The 19,869-nt window shown below is 48.3% G+C and overlaps 1 protein-coding gene across 3 annotated transcripts in view; it reads left to right on the top strand.

The window, feature by feature from the left end:
- Positions 1 to 19,869, top strand: part of OBSL1 (obscurin like cytoskeletal adaptor 1) — a 548,309-nt gene that overhangs the window by 331,411 nt on the left and 197,029 nt on the right. For all 3 annotated transcript variants that reach the window (XM_086954344.1, XM_086954343.1, XM_086954342.1), the window contains 2 exons: positions 14,188 to 14,463; positions 17,004 to 17,279. In XM_086954344.1, the coding sequence (XP_086810470.1) occupies positions 14,188 to 14,463; positions 17,004 to 17,279 (552 nt within the window). The remainder of the gene's footprint in view (positions 1 to 14,187; positions 14,464 to 17,003; positions 17,280 to 19,869) is intronic.

The following is a 19,869-nucleotide window of genomic DNA, read 5'->3' on the forward strand; positions in this document are numbered from 1 at the left end:
TCACAGGAATATAGGCCCGCGGAGTCCACCCTGGGGGCCTAAATGTTTTTAAAAGAATTGGAGCTATGCTGCCCCCCTCCCTGAGCCATTTTAGGCCGCAGTGATTTTGTGCCCTGGGCTGATTAACTTTTAAAAAGAGAGGGGGCCATGTTCTCCCCCTCCCCGAGTCTTCTATGACCCCGGAGACATCTCCCGGGGCCAGCTCACCTACTGGTTAAACAACCATTACAACGCACTACCTTTAAAACGCAGCTGTTACAACGCAACTGCCTTTACATCGCATGCCATTACAACGCAGGCCATTACAACGCATGTCACTACAACGGATGTCATAACAACGCATTATAAGGTAAGTAATGGGGATGTTTTAGTTTTAGTTTGGGTATGGGTTTTGGGGTACATGGGGATATTATTTTTCCCCCTACACTAACCAACACTTACCCTGCTGTTGCACTCACTGGAGTGGGAATAGTCATTTTTACCCCTACACTATCCAACACTTTCCCTACTGTTGTACTCACTGGAGTAGGAATAGTAATTTTTACCTCTCCGCTATCCAAAGCTTTCCCACTATTGCACTCTCTGGAGTCGGAATAGTAATTTTTGCCCCTATACTATCCAACACTTACCCCACTGTTGCCCCAAAAGTAGCATGCGTTGTGATAATATGTGTATCATGCGTTGTAATGGTAGTTGTGATGTAAAAAACACATTGTAAAGGCATGCATTGTAATTGTTTGTGTTGTAACTTCTTATATTCTCTTACTGTGTGTCAGGGTGCGCACCACAGGACACTGCAGTTTCCCTACCTGCACGGTACAGGCAGAGAAACTTATGTTTGCTCCCGCCTGGCGGGATCATTTTTAAATCTTGCGCTAAACAGGAGCAAACACAAAGTCTACTCCCAGTGAGCAGGAGCTTTAAAAATGCTCCCGCCTGCTGGGAGCAGACTTGACATCTGTTTCCCTGCCCGTATTGATGCAGGCAGGGAAACAGATCAACATATTGCTCCCACCCGGAGACAGCATCATAAATCGATGCTCTCTCTGAGCGGGAGCAATGCTGGCTCCCGCAGCAGGCCCCTGGGACTCCCCCAGCGGCCTCCAACGTTGTGCATGGTGGTGCCCTGGGTGGGCATCGCTGCACCCACCTATATTAAACAGAGGCCCCTGGGGAATGGGATCCCCGGAGTCAAAATTGGCTGGGGAGAGGAGCCATCCTCCCCCCTTTGAAAAAAATCAGCCCTGGGGGATGAGGTCCTCCGGGCCTTATGAGGCTCATGGGGGGCACATGACCCCTTCAACTTTTACAAACAGGCTGGGTGCTGTTTCTACGTGTGCATGTATGGATGGAGATGAATGCATCATTGATTTATTGGAGTGCAGCCTCTTCTGTAGTGACTGCCCAGGATGAGTGTGCTCTTTCTTGTTGTCTCCTGGTCTGAGGGTAGAGTCCATGGTTCTCCCTTTTAATTGCTGCTTACTATGCAAAGGCGCTAAATCACCTACAAGCATACAGACCACCCCTTCCACGTTAGTAGTATGTAACGGTGATCCCACCATTTTCCAGGCTGATGGACAGAGTGTTTTGTTTACAATTGCACCTGAAATCCTTGATGGAGATGAATGCATCGTTGAATTATTGGAGCGTTGTCTCTTCTGTAGTTACTGTCCAAGATAAGTGGGTTCTTGCTTGTCGTCTACTGATCTATAACCACAGATATTCACCAGATATAGCTTGCAAATCTAACTACAACTTGGGCCCCCGCTATGCACTGCTTACGATCTCACATATTACATCACTCATGACATGTTCTATGACATCATTTATGACATCATTGATGACATCTCAAGCGGCATCAGTTGCACGTTTAGTTTGATTTTTGGAAGTTGGAATTAGGAAGTTTGATGCATAGCCGTGGTGTTTCAGGCATTACACAAATGACCTCCCAGATCCGGCGGCTAAGGGTAGGTCGAGAGGACTGATACACGGCAGTAGAACTCCACACTTTAGGGCAGTTTGAATCCGGTGTACAGCCCGCCGGGAACTGATGGTACGTGGAAACTTCACACATTAGGCAGTTCCAGCATCAATCAGGTACACACCGACACACAACATTATTATCTTGTTTTTGTTTTGTTTTAGAACAACACACTGGATACCCGGTGAGATCCATGACACGTAGGCAGTTTTTTAGGACACATTCCTTTTTCCTTAGGTCCTGAAGAATCGCGAGTGAATCCACATTTACGCGAGAAACATGTCAACCACTTCACACACTAACTGAGAATCTTGTAGGGAACATTACAACCCATCAAGGACCGGTTAGGCTTGTCCTTTTTAACTAGAGCAGGAGACCCCCAGAATAAATTTTGCACCGGTACTCCCAGCTTTATTTTAACTCACCTATACGTCTACGCACTACTGGCCCCACACCTGCACTTCACTCTACGGCTGTTGGATAAAAGATCTCCGCCAAAGAGCCCCTCTTTGAGGTGTCGCCAGTTGGGTATTGCACCGCCGACCCAACGAGGAGCAGCCCAGATGATGAAGCATGACACCTGCAAGAGTGTGTGAGGGCATTACATCCAATGAAATGGATGCCCAACTGTAGGTCGTTACCTGACCAACAGCTTCCAGACAATCCGTTGACACGTACATTTCTTCTCCCCCCCTTTCGAGGAACGGCACAACTCTTTTTGGATTCATTAAACAAATGACCCCCACGCTCCGGTAGTTTTCTTGCAGTGTGTAAGGGGGTGGGGGGCATTTGTGTCTTTCTGCCTAGTACCGCCTGGCTTTCCTTGCAGTGATTGACAGGACAAGTCAAGTCAAGTCATAAAATTTGTATAGCGCACTACATACCCAGAGGGTTTCAAGGCGCTTAGGAAGGGGAGGAGGATTATTTGTCAAATATCCACGTTTTAAGCTGCTTTCTGAACGCTAGGTGGTTCTGGGTGAGGCGAAGGTAAGCGGGGAGTGAGTTCCATGTTTTAGCAGCCAGGTATGAAAAGGATCTGCCTCCCATGGTGGTCTTGTTGATGTGAGGTACAGTGGCGAAGGCTAGGCTGGAAGAACGTAGTTGGCGGGAGGGGGTGTAGAGGACAGTCGAGAGTTGAGGCAATCTGGTCCGATGTCGTAGAGTGATTTGTGTGCGTGGGTAAGCAGTCGGAAAGTGATCCTCTTATTGACGGGGAGCCAGTGGAGGTCTTTAAGGTGACCGGAGATGTGTTCGTTGCGTGGGATGTCTAATATGAGCCTGGCTGAGGCGTTTTGGATTCGTTGGAGTTTCTTCTGGAGTTTAGCGGTGGTACCTGCGTAGAGGGTGTTTCCGTAGTCCAGTCGGCTCGTGACTAGTGCGTGGGTGACTGTTTTCCTTGTTTCGGAGGGGATCCAGCGAAATGTTTTTCTGAGCATGCGAAGAATGTTGAAGCAGGAAGAGGATACGGCGCTGACTTGTCTGTTCATTGAGAGTGAAGAATCCAGGATGACGCCAAGGTTCCGTGCGTGGTCTGTCGGGATGGGTGCTTTTCCGAGGGCTTCCGGCCACCAGGAGTCGTCCCAAGCAATGGGGGGATGTGCCTAAGATGAGGACTTCTGTTTTATCTGAGTTCAGTTTCAGACGGCTTTGTTTCATCCATTCGGCGACTTCTTTCATTCCTTCGTGTAGGTTAGTTTTGGCGGTGCTGGGGTCCTTGGTGAGAGAAAGGATCAGTTGAGTGTCGTCCGCGTAAGAGATGATGTTGAGGTTGTGTTGGCGGGCGATGGCCGCGAGGGGGCTCATGTATACGTTGAAGAGGGTGGGGCTGAGTGATGATCCTTGAGGCACGCCGCAGATGACTTCAGAGGCCTCGGACTTGAATGGTGGTAGGCGGACTCTCTGGGTTCTTCCGGTGAGGAACGAGGTGATCCATTCAAGTGCTTTTCCTTGGATTCCGATGTTATTGAGGCGTTGTAGAAGGGTGCTGTGGCAGACTGTGTCGAATGCTGCAGAGAGGTCGAGGAGGATGAGGGCGACTGTGTCTCCATTGTCCAGTAGAGTTCGAATGTCGTCTGTTGCTGCGATGAGGGCGGTCTCAGTGCTGTGTTTTGCTCGGAAGCCAGATTGTGAGGGGTCGAGTGCTTTGTTGGCTTCGAGGAAGGCGGCGAGCTGGTTGTTGACGGCTTTCTCGATGACTTTGGCCGGGAATGGAAGAAGCGAGATGGGGCGGTAATTTTTGAGTTCGGTGGGGTCCGCTGTTGGTTTTTTCAGAAGGGCGGTGAGTTCAGCGTGTTTCCAGTCTTCTGGGAAGGTCGCGGATATCAAGGAGCAGTTAATGACGTCTCGGAGGTGCGGTGCTATGACGGAGTCTGCTTTGTTGAAGATGTGGTGAGGGCATGGGTCTGTGGGGGATCCAGAGTGGATGGAATTCATCAGGCGGATGGTTTCCTCAGTGGAGATTGGGTTCCAGGCGTTAAGGGTGTTTACGGGGGGAGGATGGTCAACAGATGGTGGGGTGGGTTGGTTTCCGGGTTGGTTGTCAAAGCTGTTGTGGATGTCAGCAATCTTGTTGTGGAAAAAAGAGGCTAGGGAATCGCAGAGGGTTTGAGAAGGGGTGATGTCGTTGGAGTTGGCCGAGGGGTTGGAAAATTCCTTGACGATGTTGAAAAGTTCCTTGCTGTTGTGGGCGTTGTTGTCAAGACGATCCTTGAATGCTGTTTTCTTGGCTTTTCGGATCAGTTGGTGGTGAGTGCGGGTGGCGCTTTTGAAGGCGTCCTTGGTGCTGGTGGATGGGTCTTTTTTCCAGGCTTTTTCGAGGGAGCGGCAGAGTTTCTTGGATTTCTTAAGATCATCGTTGAACCAAGAGGCCTTCTTGCTGCCAGGTTTGCTTTGACGTTTTTTCAGTGGTGCTAGGATGTCGGCGGTGTTGGATAGCCATAGGGTGAGGCTGGCTGCGGCTTCGTTGGCGTTAGAAGAGAGGGCTGGGGAGTTTCGAAGGAGCGATGCGGAGATTTGTTCCGTGGTGATTTTCTTCCAGTTTCTTTGCAGGGTAGGTTGGGGGTGATTGATGGGTTTCGGCTTGTTGTAGGTGAAGTGAACGCAGCTGTGGTCGGTCCATAGGAGGTCCGTAGTGTGGCTGAAGGAGACATGATTGCTGGAAGTGAAGATGGGGTCGAGTGTGTGGCCTGCGATGTGGGTGGGGGAAGTGACCAGTTGTTTAAGTCCAAGGTTGGCGAGGTTGTCCACGAGGGTGGCGGTGTTGTGGTCGTTTATCTTTTCGAGGTGAAAGTTGAGGTCTCCCAGAAGGATGTAGTCTTTGGAGGGGAGCGCGTGTGGAGAGATGAAGTCCGTGATGTCTTCACTGAATTTTGCGCGGGGTCCTGGTGGTCTGTAGAGGAGGGTGCCTCTGAGAGTGGTTTTGGGGTCGATGTGGATCTGGAAGTGAAGGTGTTCGGAGTTGGCGAGGTTGGTGTCAGAGCTGGTTGAGATGCGGATAGATTTCTTGTGGACGATAGCGATTCCTCCTCCTGTGTGGCTGGTACGGTCTTTGCGAGTGATCTTATAGTCTTCAGGGATGGCAATGGTGATGTCTGGTGCGGAGGAAGCGTTCATCCATGTTTCCGTAAGGAATGCGACGTCTGGAGAGAAGGTGTCTAGAAGGTTCCATAGGTCAATGGCGTGTCTGTGCACCGAGCGGGTGTTGAGAAGGATGCATTGTAGGTGGTTGGGGTCGGGAGTCTGTGGAGTAGTCGTATCAGAGATGTTGTCGGTGCCGCTGAATTTGCAGGAGTAGCAGGAGAAAGGTCCATGGGTGTGTCCGGGAGCGGCTTGGACGCAGTTGGGGGCGCGACCGGGGTTAAGGGCTAGGAGGGTGGCGGCATCATAGGTAATGCGGGGGGTCTGGGCAGCGCGAGGGGCAGGGGGTCTGGCGCTGGGCGCGGTCCAGGCGCGGACGGGCGTAGACGGGCTTACCTTTGGCGCACCTTCGGCGTGTCCGTAGCGCGTGGACGCTGCGCGTGGGACCATCTGACATAAATGGACAGTGGAGGGGGCGGAGCGTGGGAGGGGCAGCAGGGAGGCGGTAGTGTGGGTGAGGGGCGGGTCAGGGGATCCCAACAACAAAATGGAGGGTCAAAGGGGAAAGCCAGACAGGGACAACAAATGCGAGTTCTTAGAGATCAGTGCATGAACAAGAACACTGGAGAAATGAGCGCAGCTGCCTGAGCGAGGTCGCGCTGATGAAACCAATCAAAGCTGCGGCGCTGCAATTCACTGCTAAACCGCGCTAAATATGAATGTTACACAGCGCTATAAGTGAAGGCTACACAGCGCTACTATGCTATGTAAAAACGGCGCTACAATAGGATGATGCACAGCGTAGCGATTCTATATGAGACAGCGCTACAAATGGATGCTACAAAGGCGCTACAATTCTCTGTCGCACAGCGCTACAATTGTACAATTGGAGGATACACAGCGCTATTATTCTATGTAAAGCAGCGCTACAGTAAGATGTTACCCAGAGCACGAAATTGAAGAAATCAGCAACGCGGTATCGTGGGGTGATGCAGCTGTGAGTGAGGAGGGGCAAGGGTGAGCGACCGTTCCGAAGAGAGTCCAGGTGGTCACAGTTTGGCCAGGGGAATGGAAGGCTCGGTAAACGTGGGTGGGAGGGGCAGCAGGGAGGCGGTAGTGTGGGTGAGGGGCGGGTCAGGGGATCCCAACAACAAAATGGAGGGTCAAAGGGGAAAGCCAGACAGGGACAACAAATGCGAGTTCTTAGAGATCAGTGCATGAACAAGAACACTGGAGAAATGAGCGCAGCTGCCTGAGCGAGGTCGCGCTGATGAAACCAATCAAAGCTGCGGCGCTGCAATTCACTGCTAAACCGCGCTAAATATGAATGTTACACAGCGCTATAAGTGAAGGCTACACAGCGCTACTAAGCTATGTAAAAACGGCGCTACAATAGGATGATGCACAGCGTAGCGATTCTATATGAGACAGCGCTACAAATGGATGCTACAAAGGTGCTACAATTCTCTGTCGCACAGCGCTACAATTGTACAATTGGAGGATACACAGCGCTATTATTCTATGTAAAGCAGCGCTACAGTAAGATGTTACCCAGAGCACGAAATTGAAGAAATCAGCAACGCGGTATCGTGGGGTGATGCAGCTGTGTGCAAGTTCTAATGTCTTTTCTCTAACTGGCTCTACTCCATCTGTCTATCGGAGACAGTGAAGCCAAAGGGCCACCCGCATTGGAAAGATGAAGGTCTGTCAGATTCAAGGTAGAGCTGGCAAACTAAGGGTTTGACGGATGTTATGTTATGTTAAATTTTTATCTGTACAGCGCTCGTACGCCCGTAGTCTTCATGGCGCTACTGAAGTTTTTGGGAACATAGCATAACACCTAAGTACATTGAGCAAAGGAGAGTTCACATCAATTTATATTAAAAGTATTAAAAGTAAGCATGTCTGAATAGCAGGGTTTTAAAACCTGTCTGAAGGAAAGAAGATCATCGCTCAGTCTTAGCGATAATGGTAGGGAGTTCCATAAAGAGAGGGCAAGAAAATGGAAACTACTGCCACCTTGGCGTTTTTTCTTGTAAGGGGGAATCATTAGCAATTCTTGGTGGGCCGAGCGAAGATTCCGTGAAGGGGTATACTTGCCAACCAAATTTCTAATGAATTTCGGGCCCTTACCCTGCAAAGCTTTAAAAATGATGCAGCCGGCTTTGAATGCAACTCTCTAAGCTACTGGCAGCCAGTGAAGTTTTTCTAATCCTGGTCTGATGGATTGCCATTTAGATTGTTTACAAATGAGTCTGGCTGCCTGGTTCTGGACGTATTGTAGTCTCTTCAACTGACCTACTGGAAGACCAAGGTACAGGCTGTTTGAGAAATCAAGCCGCAATAGAATTAACGCAGTAATTGCTTGAATCAAGGCAGAATGAGTTAGGAGATGGGAGATTTTCTTTATTTTTCTTAGTTGAAAGAAACTGGATGAAACTACCGTCCCTATTTGACTTTTTAGTGAAAGGTCCTCACTGAGAGTCACCCCTAAGCTCTTAACTGTGTGGGATTTAGTGGGTGGGATTCCCATGTCCGACGGACAGAAGTGGGGGCCCCAACTGATTTCACTTTTCCCGGGCAAGATAAGTTCTGTCTTGTCCGGGTTAAGTTTGAGGTGATTCAGATTCATCCATCTCTGGATATGGGTCATGGTTTCCTGAAATTCCACCACAGCATCAGGGGAGTCCAGTGAGAAAACCAATCGCAAGTCGTCTGCATAATTAAAAATTGTGACTCTGTGATTTTTCAGAGAATGCAGTAATGGACGTAAATATAAATTGAAAAGCAATGGGGACAGGGACGACCCCTGGGGAACGCCACAGGTAGAGACGGTTTTAGGTGCTGTGAATGACCCCAGTCTGACTGACTGAGTACGTTCAGAGATGAAGGACTCCAGCCAGCTCAAGGCAGGGCCCCTGAGGCCGGCCTGCTCGACACGGTTGACAAGAATAGAATAGTCAACCGTGTCGAACGCAGCCGACAAATCAAGGAGCACCAATGCCTGATGGACGTCTCTGTTTGCGTTAGATCTCAGGGTATTCTGGACCGTGAGTATCACTGTCTCAGTAGAATGGCCTGGGCGAAAACCTGCCTGATTTTAGTTCCAGATATTCAGTTAGCTCAATAAAGTTCGAGAGGCAGTTAGAGACATGAGCTTCCAGGATTTTTGATAGGTAGGGCAAGAGGGAGATCGGCCTATAGTTCGTAAGGTCATATGGACCAATGCCAGATTTTTTTGTTAGAGGGATCAGTAGGGCATGCTTAAAACTGCTGGGTACTTTGCCTTGCGCTAGTGATTTGTTTAATAAGGAGAGAATACTTTGAGGGAGAGCAAGTCTAATTTCTTTAAAAATTTAGGGGGGGGCAGATATCATCAGGCGAACCAGATTTCACACGTACCAGGAGTTCCGAAAAAGTTTTAGGCTCAATGGGAGAGAAGGTGTCCAATGTGTGAGGATTACAGAATATATCATTTAATGGGGTTAAAATGGGAGAACTGATTATGTTCTGTTTAATAGTGATGATTTTATCCCTGAAAAAGTTATTCAAGGAATCACATAATTTTTGGGTGGGGATTATAGGGGGGGCTGTCCTATCATCATTGCAGAGATCATTTACAATTTCGAATATCTCCTTTGATTTATTCGAGGAGTTCATGATCTTTGCAGAAAAGTAATCAGTCTTATGTTTTAAAAGCGTTTTTTGATACATTTTCCTTGATAAGCAATAAGTCTCCTTGTCCTGCGATAGATAGTTTGCTCTCCATTTCCTTTCTTTTTGTCTAATGCTAAGTTTTAGTTTCTTCAAATCTGGAGTAAACCATTTATGGGCCTCCTTCTCTCGTGATTTGGGAAAGCTTATCAAAGGAGCATGGAGATTTGCCGCCTGGCACAGCCATTGTGAGAGTGCTTTTTCATTGGGTTCTATATCTTCGCCCTGAGGGGGAAGGGTAGTAGCCAGAGTATTTAGGAATGCGGGTAAGTCTACAGACCTCCATTTCCAAATTTCTCTGCCCGCTTGTGGCCTAGATTTGATGGTCCCATTTATAGTAAAAGAGAAATGAATGAAGAAATGGTCTGACCAGCTGCAAGGATGTATAGAGGGCGAAGGTAGAGACAGATTATATGACCAGATTTGATCCAGACTATGTCCTTTCTGATGGGTAGGAGAGTGGATATGCTGTATCAGATTAAGGTCCAATAGTATATCCTTGAGTTCTGCTGCTTGGGGGTCTAAAGTTACATTGTCAAACCAGTAATTCAGATCCCCAATCAGAAGAATTTTAGAATAGTTGACAACGCATGAAGCCAACTGTTCTGCTAAGAGAGGGGGAAAAGTGGCCATATACTGCGGAGGACGGTATACTAATACCAGTATTAGTGCCCCACTGTCAGTATTTAACCTGATAACGATGTTCTCCGTATCTGGAAGGGACAGAGGTGAGAGTTCTCTGAATTGATGGATTTTACGAATAATAGCAGCTACTCCCCCCCCTGTTTTTCCTGGTGGTCGGTTGGCTGAGAGAATGTAGTAGTCAGAGGGAAGAGATGGAAGTATGTCTGGTAATGAGTCAAGAGTGGACCAAGTTTCAGTTAGAAAAAGCATATCTGGTTTTTCATCGGTCAATAATAGAAAGATGTCTACCTGATGTTTAATCATCGACCTGGTGTTAAGGTAGATGCACCGAAACTCGGAAGTCAGTTTGTTGAGTGTACCATGGTCTGTGCATAATGTCTTTGTAAGTGAGAAATCTATAGGAGCGGTAACTTTGGAAATGCCGAATTGAAAAGTACGTTTTAGTGTATGCGGAGGTAATGGTGGACACAGCTTACCGATAGGTCTGAGAGCAAATAAGTCCGAAGTAGAGTAGGTATAATTTTGTCCAGTGTCTGTGGCCCCGGGTCCCGGACGCTCGCGGACGGGCGCAGACGGGCTTACCTTAGGCGCACCTGCGTGACAATCAGCAATTCGTAATCAATTAAAAAAGCTAAGCGCCTGCCTTTGCTCTGCAGTGAGCCGCAGTAGTGTAAATATCACAGTTTCCGTTTTTAAAAACACAATGAAGTAAAATGAAAATAAATTGCATCAGCAGAGTTTCAAACACAGATTATAATGCTCCACAGTTGCCGCAATATATCTCTTAGTGCGCGCTGTATCCCAATGGCACCAGGCAACTGCCACTAACCTGGGAAGGTTTTGTGATGGAGGACCCTGTCTACCAAACTTAATCAGCCCGTCGGTCTCTTTTCTTCCCTCGCTGTCTCACTCCCTAATGCACCCCCATTCCACCCCTCTCTTCACGTTCATCTCTGTCCCTCTCATTCTGTCTCTCATCTTCCTTGTCAGATGTTGGACTCAGATGCTGCCCTGTGAGCTGTGCATGTGATCCCCTGTGTAAAGCACTAATGCAGAGTTATTTCTATGAAGGGGTTTCCCCTGAGTAATGATCCACTGGCATGTATAGTTAACACCCCTGCTGCGGGCCCTGACATGCCTCCCTGCGTAGGAGGATCATACAATGGCATCTCTGGCACTGGCATCTCTTCCAGAGGGCCTCTGGAGCCTGTGCCCTGGCATTCTTTGTCCCGCCCCTTCTACTCCACCTCGACTGCTGTTGACTGGCCCAAGAGGCAGCACAGAAGTACAGACACTGCACCTTGTCACACATTATATGTTCAAATACCTTTCACTGTGAAGCAGCGTTGTGGGTTTAAAATGTTTAAATCCGAATTTGTATGTATGTGTGGATATATTGAAATCTACACATAAAGATATAGGTTCACACACAAATATATAGATACACTAGTGACTTCAGGCCCTTGCATGCATCCCTGCAGAGTCTACTCAAAAGGCCACTTCACTTGGAGGTGAGTGGGCAGGAACAGGTAACTTGAAGTGTTGGCATGCCTCTCTGCACACGGTGGCATCTCTGGGTGATGGGTTGGAGAGCAGTGGTGCCTTCAAGTCCTCGCATGTCCCCCAGCAGAGTCTGCACTCACGGCGGCATCACTGTGAGGTCAGCTGGGGGAACAGGTCTCTGGAAGTCCTGCCAAGCCTCCTCCCAGAGCCTGCATCCAAGGCGGCATTGCTTGGCCGTAGGTGGGAGTAAACAGGTTCCCAGAGGTCCTGGCATGCCTCCTATAGAGCCTGCGCACAGGACTTAATCCTTGGGAGGAGAGTAGAAGGGAACAGGGGCTGTCAGTTCATGAGGGTCGTGGCAAGGAAACTTTAGAGAGTTGTGGCTGATTGGCGAGGGTGTTATACCTATCATCCTTAGGGTGGTCTTCCCCCAACTTTTAGCTCGCTTACCTCCACTTTTTGCTGTGCCCTTTTGTTGGCCTTAGGACTCTAAGCACTTTACCACTGCTGACCAGTGCTAAAGTGCATATGCTTCTCCCCTAAACATGGTGGCATTGGTATATACCTGATTGGCATATTTAGTTTACTTATAAGTCCCTTGTAAAGTGGTTTACCATATACCCAGGGCCTGTGATCTTAATGCTACTAGAGGGCCTGCAGCACTGATTGTGCACACACACAAATAGCCTTTCAAACCTGTCTCAGGCCTGCCATTGCAGTGCCTGTGTGCACAGTTTACTGTCACTTCGACTAGGCATTTAAAATGAATGGCCAACCCTTAAACTCCCCTTTTGTTGCATATTTGTCACCCCCTAAGGTACACTCTACGTAGCCGTATAGGCAGGGTGCGTGTAACTATAAGGTAGGGCATGTATTTTTAAGTTTTACATGTCCTGGTAGTGACAAATAGCTACATTTGTTTTTCACTAATGTGAGGCCTACCCCTCTGATAGGCTAGAATTGGGAATTTCTTAAAACACTTTAAAGCTGTAATTCCTGATTAGAAAGGAGTAGCTAAATCATGTTTCATATCTTTGGAATGGTAATGATAAATGCTCTCTAATGGTAAAGTTGTGAAGTATGACATGAGAAAGGAGAGGAGAGACTCGGGAGGGTCACGTTTATATGACGGGGAAAGTAGGAAAGAGTAGATCAAGGCTGCAGGCAGTCATGGTTAAGGTATAGTAATGAGTTACCGAGTGAAAGGAAGCAAGTTAGGTTCCCTTATAAAGTGGGGCTTGAGTATGTCAGAAACACTAGGGGGAGTGAAAAGAATACATTCTAAGTTTTACTAATCATTAAGAATAAGAAGAGAGGGCAACTTTAAACGCAAGATTTTTTGCATTTATTCGTATATATTAGCTGATGTAACATTAAAACATGTGTAATTGTTATTTTTAATTTTCCCTGACGAAGGGCCCTAGAGGCCCGAAATGCATTGGATATTAATAAAACTGCTATGGATGAATTTGGCTCTAGTCGTGTTCTTGAAGAGAGGTACGGATGGCCCAGCAGGAGCATTGGAAATTTGGGAAATGGCTTTTTCCTTGCATGAGGAGTATAATTAATTCAAGTGAAAGTGTGGATTAGTAATGGAGAAAAATAATGACTTGTAAAACGGAAAAGAGGAAAATGTGGAGAAAAACAACATTGCAATCGCAATTTTGAAAATAGCTGTGCCAATGGTTAGGGGCAGAAAGGTGTCCCAATATATGTTGTTGTTTAGTTTCACACGTGCTGTTTGGGCTGGGCACGACGACATTGAGCACGCAACAGTAAAAAGTGGAAGATATAAAAAAAATTGAGAAACTTGTGGTCTAAGCAGGGTGTGCAACTCGCTCTTATATGATGATGAAGGGTGTTACCCAGAAACCGGTCCCATGATGCTTGTTTCCGGTCCAGGGAAGACATGGCTTGGCTGTTCGGGCTGGACTGATCCAATGAGGCACAGGGTCAGACTGATTTGCATACAGCTGGGTCTGGACTGGGGTGGAGGAGTGAGCTAAAGAATGATGATGGATTCAACCCAGATCTGTGACAGGGGGTGAGTGTCTGAAAAATGTCAGCGTTCCGTTCATCATCTCCTTGTGTTTGCTTTATTTGTATTAAGTGAAGTAGTGTGGCTCACTGGTTAGAGGCGGCAGACCCGAGAGCAGAGGACGGCCCGGGACCAGGGTTCGATTCCCGGTGCGGCAGGTTTCTGGACCAGGGTCAGCGGACTCGATAATTCTCTCGCCTCGGTGCCCACTCTGATCAGCGATCACACTCGGCAACTCTGGGCATTAGCTTGCCTCATCTTCACTAACGGCCCCACCAGACCGCCGGGGATGCCTGGTCTCACCCTGGAGATACCCATTAAGGGACCATCTCTCAGGGAAGCCAGGAAGGGTTTCGCAGCGGTCGAAGCGCCTTGGGACCCTACGGGTAAGTAGTGCGCTATATAAATGCCTATACATTTACATTTACATTTACAGCCATGTTTTCTAGATATCTGTGGAACAGCAATGAGTGTAGAGTTTCCACGTCACCCGCTCCTCTTCCAGAACTATCTGCTTCACTGGTCTAGTCTTTTAGTTGAACGCATGAGACACTTTTACCTACACTGGCTTCAGTGAGATGCCGCCAGATGCAGCACATCCACGTTTTGGTGACCACGGTTTGGAACTGCATGCATCTGTCTCTGATTTTACAAAAGCATCTTGAGACCCTCTGGGTGAGTAGTGCGCTATACAAATGCTAAACTTGAACTTGAACTTGTTTCTTTCCAGAACCTCCTGTTCAGTTTGTGAATAAGGAAGCTACGAAGACCCCAGTGGAGGTTCCAGAAGGCGAGACCATCACCCTGACTGCTCAAGTGTCTCGCGAGACGGCTGTGGTGCACTGGCTGAAGAACTGGTGTGACGTCATCGCGAGTGACCGAGTGAAGATCAGCAGTGAAGGGACGCTGCGCGTGCTCACCGTACACCATGCCCAGATGCATGACTGCGGCATCTTCACCTGTGAGGCCAAGGATGATGACATGCACTTCGCCGTCAAAGTAAAAGGTAAGACTTGTTGATTTATTTATTTCTGAGTTTTGTATAGCACCTGAATCACCCCCAAAGGGGTATCTCTGCGCTGCAGAAATACAGAGGAAGCTGACACAATGCGAGTGTAAAACAAAACAGTTTTAAGAAGCCTTCTAAATTGAAGATGGTCCAGACATTGCCTCAGTGGGATGGGGAGCTGATTCCAATACAGGGGAGCAAGGTACGAAAAAGCTTTGCCACCCATCCTCGCCTTCTTTATCCGAGGAACTACAAGAAGGGATTTGGTTCCAGAGCGAAGATCCTTGGTGGGGGTATAACGCTTAAATTTCGCAGTGAGGTAGGCAGGGCCTCTCCCATACACAGCTTTATAGACCGTGGAACACATTTTAAACTTAATGCGCTTGTGGAGGACGGGGGGATTCTGGGAACTGAGAGAACATGTGGGAAAGATGTGCAAAAAGTGGTGGATTCTTGGAACTGAAAGAAGGTCTGGGAAAAGTGGGGGATTCTGGGAACTGAAAGAAGGTCTGGGAAAAGTGGGGGATTCTGGGAACTGAGAGAAGGTGTGGGAAGAGTGGGGGATTCTTGGAACTGAAAGAAGGTCTGGGAAAAGTGGGGGATTCTTGGAACTGAAAGAAGGTCTGGGAAAAGTGGGGGATTCTTGGAACTGAAAGAAGGTCTGGGAAAAGTGGGGTATTCTGTGAACTGAAAGAAGGTCTGGTAAAAGTGGGGGATTCTTGGAACTGAAAGAAGGTCTGGGAAAAGTGGGGGATTCTGGGAACTGAAAGAAGGTCTGGGAAAAGTGGGGGATTCTGGGAACTGAAAGAAGGTCTGGGAAAAGTGGTGGATTCTGGGAACTGAAAGAAGGTCTGGGAAAAGTGGGGGATTCTGGGAACTGTGAGAAGGTGTGGAAAAAGTATGGAGATACTGGGAACTGTGCGAAGTTAAAGGTGAATGTGTGATTCAAGAACTGAGAAGCTGTAGAGGTCAGGCGAGGTCTGGGAGTTGTGTGATGGTGGGGAGGATTTATGGTTTCTGGGAACTGTTGGAAGACGTGGAGGATGGTGGATTCACAGAACTGAAAGAGGATGCAGAGGGTGGTGGGGGGTAGAGGTGTCAGGGAACTGACTGAAGACCCAGAGGCTGTGAGATGGTGGAGGGGAATGCATCTTTATGAACCGAGGTGATACAGAGGGAACGGGGGCTCTGGGATCTGTCGGAAGGATCCTGGAAGCGCTGAGAAGGCAGCGGGATTAGTAAAGCAGGAACTACGAGCTTAAGTCAGGGCTCAAGGCTTTCTGACTTCTGTGGACCTCCACAGAATCAATATTGGAAGCCTCAAAACAATAGATACAAATCAGAAAACACAGATACAGCAAATACACTAAAAATGTTATATGTATTCATTTCACAAACGAGAAATACACCAAATTTTAACAGAAAGGTTTGAGCTACTCAAAATGTCATTTTATTTTTAAATGATGAAGCGATTGATTCTAGAGCATCACTTTGTCTCTTTTGCTCCCAATCCATGCTCTCCTTTTCTTTGTACACACCAGCGTTTCAACTGAGGCCACCAGTCCGCCATGCCAGACTCCTGTTGCTGTACTTGCTGGGCTCCCCAAAATTTACCATAAGGATACCAAGACATTTTGAGCTTATTTCAAGCTCCTATACATTCAAGATTTTCAAAATGCCACAATGGTTCTAGGAGCTGGTGTGAAGGTGTCTTTTCTTCCTCCTCGTGCTAGGTGTCCATGCTTCTTCCCTCATGCTTTCCTCTTGCCATATAGTTGTACCTAATACTTCCTGCCCGTCTCTTCTCACTTCTGCTTTCACTCTATATTCTACTTTCCAATACCGTCTGCGTCCCTCCTTCCCTCCCTCTACTACCATACGGCACGCCTTCCCTCTCTATTCTCTGTCCCTTCCTTACACTACTTTTTGTCCCTCCTAGTCCTGTGTCATTCCCTGACCCCCTTCCCTCATTCCCTCAGTTATGGCCTATCCCTCCATTCCTTCTCTTGCACATCGTGTGTCTCATTTCCTTTCCCCCGCTGTCATTCCTATATCCCTCTTGCTCTGTGCATCTCCATCTCTGACTTGGTCTCTTAATACCCCATAATCCGTTTCCTTTTGTGCCCCCCTTACCTATGCCCTCCATTCACAGGGTCATCCAGTGCTTAATTTGAGCCGGTGGTTTCTGGTGCTCAAACCAGCGCTTAATTGTCGCCACCAACCCTCGTGACAGTCCACCACATGGTGGTGCTGTCTGTTTAAGTTTGAAAGGAGCACAACAACTGTGTTTATTAAGTCAATTTGCAAAGAGGATGAATAATACCAGCCTCTCCCGCCATTATTATAGCTTTGTGCAGCCTGAAATAGTCTGAATTGTCACACTTGTAGGAGTGGTTGGGTAGGTGGGTTCTGTCATTGGCAGGACTGGCAGGGGCAATGGATGGTGCAAGCTGCAGTGGCCTTCCGAGAAGGACTTCGGCACTTCATGTTTTACAAATTAAGCACTCCTCCCCCCCTCTTTTCTCCTATTTCCTCAGAGGGTCCTGTGGTGTTTCTCAACAAGAAAGAGAAGCCGGAGGATGTCTTGGGCCTGGAGGGCGCCAGCGCAGTTCTCTCCGCAGTGGTGTCGAAAGAGTCCGCCGTGGTGACCTGGACCCGGCATCGACAGCCCATTGAGGCTGGGGACAAGTACGAGGTGGGACGGGAGAGCCGTGTACACAGCCTGACGGTGAAGAACCTGTGCAGGGAGGATGCTGGGCTCTACTCCTGCCACACCAAGGACCACCAGATGCAGTTCGAAGTCAGGGTGAAAGGTGAGGAAAGACTCCTTTCTTTTCTTGAGATTGGAAACTATACTGAAACTAATATTGTATTTGAGAATATTTTCAAACAGTGTAGCATAACTTTAGGTGCATTCTTTGACTAACTATCGAGGTGTCTTGTCAGCACAGCGTGTAAGGTGTAACAGTGACACAAGAGGAAAGGAACATGACACCAATATTGATATAAGTAACCCTTTTCCATGCGGAACATCATAACTACAAGTTATTAAATCCATTCTTACCCCTTTATGGAAACGTCCTTCATTGTTGCAGGTAAACACAGCCTTTAGATGTGTAAAAGTATGAGCTCGTCTTCATGCAGACGGCTAGGGGTCTGCTAGAGAGATTACCGTCATGTGCTCCTTCCTATGTCTGATGGCCCAGTGCTAGAATATCATCTAACATAAACATTCTACCCAAAATAGCATTTATAGAAATGCTGCCCCATTGGAGTTAGTGCTAGAAAATCTACACCTGCAACTCTGCATGAGCACCCCTGTACATTATCGTGAGAAGGGTGTTACAAATGGCCCATGGGGCTCCTTCGCAAGTTACATCTTTGCCATCTTCCAAGCGCCTGGCGGAATACGTGCTACAGTGTTTTCTATGGGACAACAGCAGAGAATTAAAAAAAAAAATAAAACAGAAAAATCATGTACATCTTGGTTGCAACTACTAACAAAAACCCTCTCACAAATAACTTGTTCAAAAACCATTGAGAGCAGGCAGTGCGGCTGCAGTCTTCGATGGCTATCTATCGAATAACAACAAAGGGACAATATTGACTGCTTTCCACCATAAATGTAAATGTGAATGCCAGCATTTGTAAAGCGCACAGCTACCTCCTGAGACGTGTCCCGGCGCTGGGGCCTTCGGGAAGATTAAGCAAACTATTGCTCAGAGTCAGATGGTGCTGGGCTCACCTGCCGCCGGAGCCGGGATCGAACCATGAGGTCTGAAGTCCAGCACCCTGGCCGCTGCGCCACACCTCTTCACACCTGACCATGGGTCAGTGCTACGCAGAGAAGCCAGGAGTGTTGGCAGTTGCTGTGTGTTGCGGATCAGCTGTGTGGCTAGGCTGCTTTTTTTGTCGTGGTCTCCGGGAGGCTGCTGCCCCCAGTCCTGCAAGTCACGCTCTGCGTTCTCATCTGTTTGCACTGCGGGCATACAGCACTCCTCAGCCACCCCCACTATCGCATGTCTGCCCTCCATCGATCCACTGTTGGGGGGATGGTGTGCCCCCAATGTATGGCTGTGCGCCTTTTGGCAAAGACTAGGCCCAGGTAAGCAAATTTGTGTCCTATCCGCATCCCCTTTTGAGGTGTGCGTAGGACTCCTTGCAGGCTGTGTTTGGTCGATGCTTCTATTCGAACCGCTGCGGCCGAGACGAGCACCCAGGGCACTTGTTGCCAGGACTGCTGCAGACGGGCGCAGGACCAGGTCATATGTTAAAAAGTTGCAGGGTCTTTACAGCATCGGGGGCCGTGCGATGGGCACCCCGGATTACCACAGGCTAGTCACTGAGGTGTCATGTAGGTGCGGTGTAGATAGTAGAACTGTGTGAATTTGAATCTGGCATTGCTAGCTACCTCCTGTACCTGGGCAAATGCTTTTTAAAACTTACCATCCGTGAGTGGGACGGGTAGATCGGCTGTCCATCTATCTTTCGTCTTCGAGGTCTCGACTGTGCGCTCCTCTTTCAGCGCTTTTTGAATACGTGACATTAGCCCTCTGGTGGACCCTGGGTTGAGTAGTAGTGCTAGTGTGTGGGACTCTGTCAGCTTGTCCGGTTATGAGATCCATATCTCGCGGGCCGTGCTTGCGATTTTTGCATATTATAGGAAGGGTCCCCTTGGGACTGGAAACCACTCCCTCGCCTCCTCAAAGGACAACAATATCCCGTTCATACACAAGCCCCCAGCTGTCGTGCATCCCCCTCCTACCATTTAGTCATATCCATGACCGACTGGATCTGGCAACACCCCTGCGGCTATTGTAATGGAAGTGAGTTATTGTAGGGTGCCCTACGGACAACCCCGATCACAACTTGTTCCAGGCCCTCGACACTTGCTGTACTATGTGTGTGCCTTCCCTTGGGACCCATGAGCCCATCATCAAATATCTGCAGATCCCCTCCGCTTCTCCATCGGCCAATAGCACTTTTTAAATGTTGTTGCCATCTGCGCACCTCAGTGCTACTTATTGCAACAATCCCGCGAAGTAGCAAAGTCTGAAATCCGGGAGTCCCAGTCTCTCAGAGCCCATCCAATTTGAGTATGTCTAATTTCACTCTATAGCATCCTCCAGCCCACACCAACTGGACCAGCAGGCTGTTTAACACTTCAATAGTAGCTTGCGGGATGTCCCAGAACATGTTTTGAAGTGCATATAGGTTCCCAGGAAGCATGACCATCCTTGCCAAGGCCACCCGTCCGATAACTGAGAGGTGGAGTTCATTCCAGAACCGGATAGACTCTCTCAGTCCCGCGATGACAGCTCCCATGTTCATTGTGTCTTGAGCATCTGGGCGATGTGCAACCTGTATGCCCAGATATCTAGTGGCCCAACTCCCAACTGAACT

Source organism: Lissotriton vulgaris, chromosome 2_1, assembly GCF_964263255.1.
Source record: "Lissotriton vulgaris chromosome 2_1, aLisVul1.2, whole genome shotgun sequence".
NCBI classification, from domain to species: Eukaryota; Metazoa; Chordata; class Amphibia; order Caudata; family Salamandridae; genus Lissotriton; species Lissotriton vulgaris.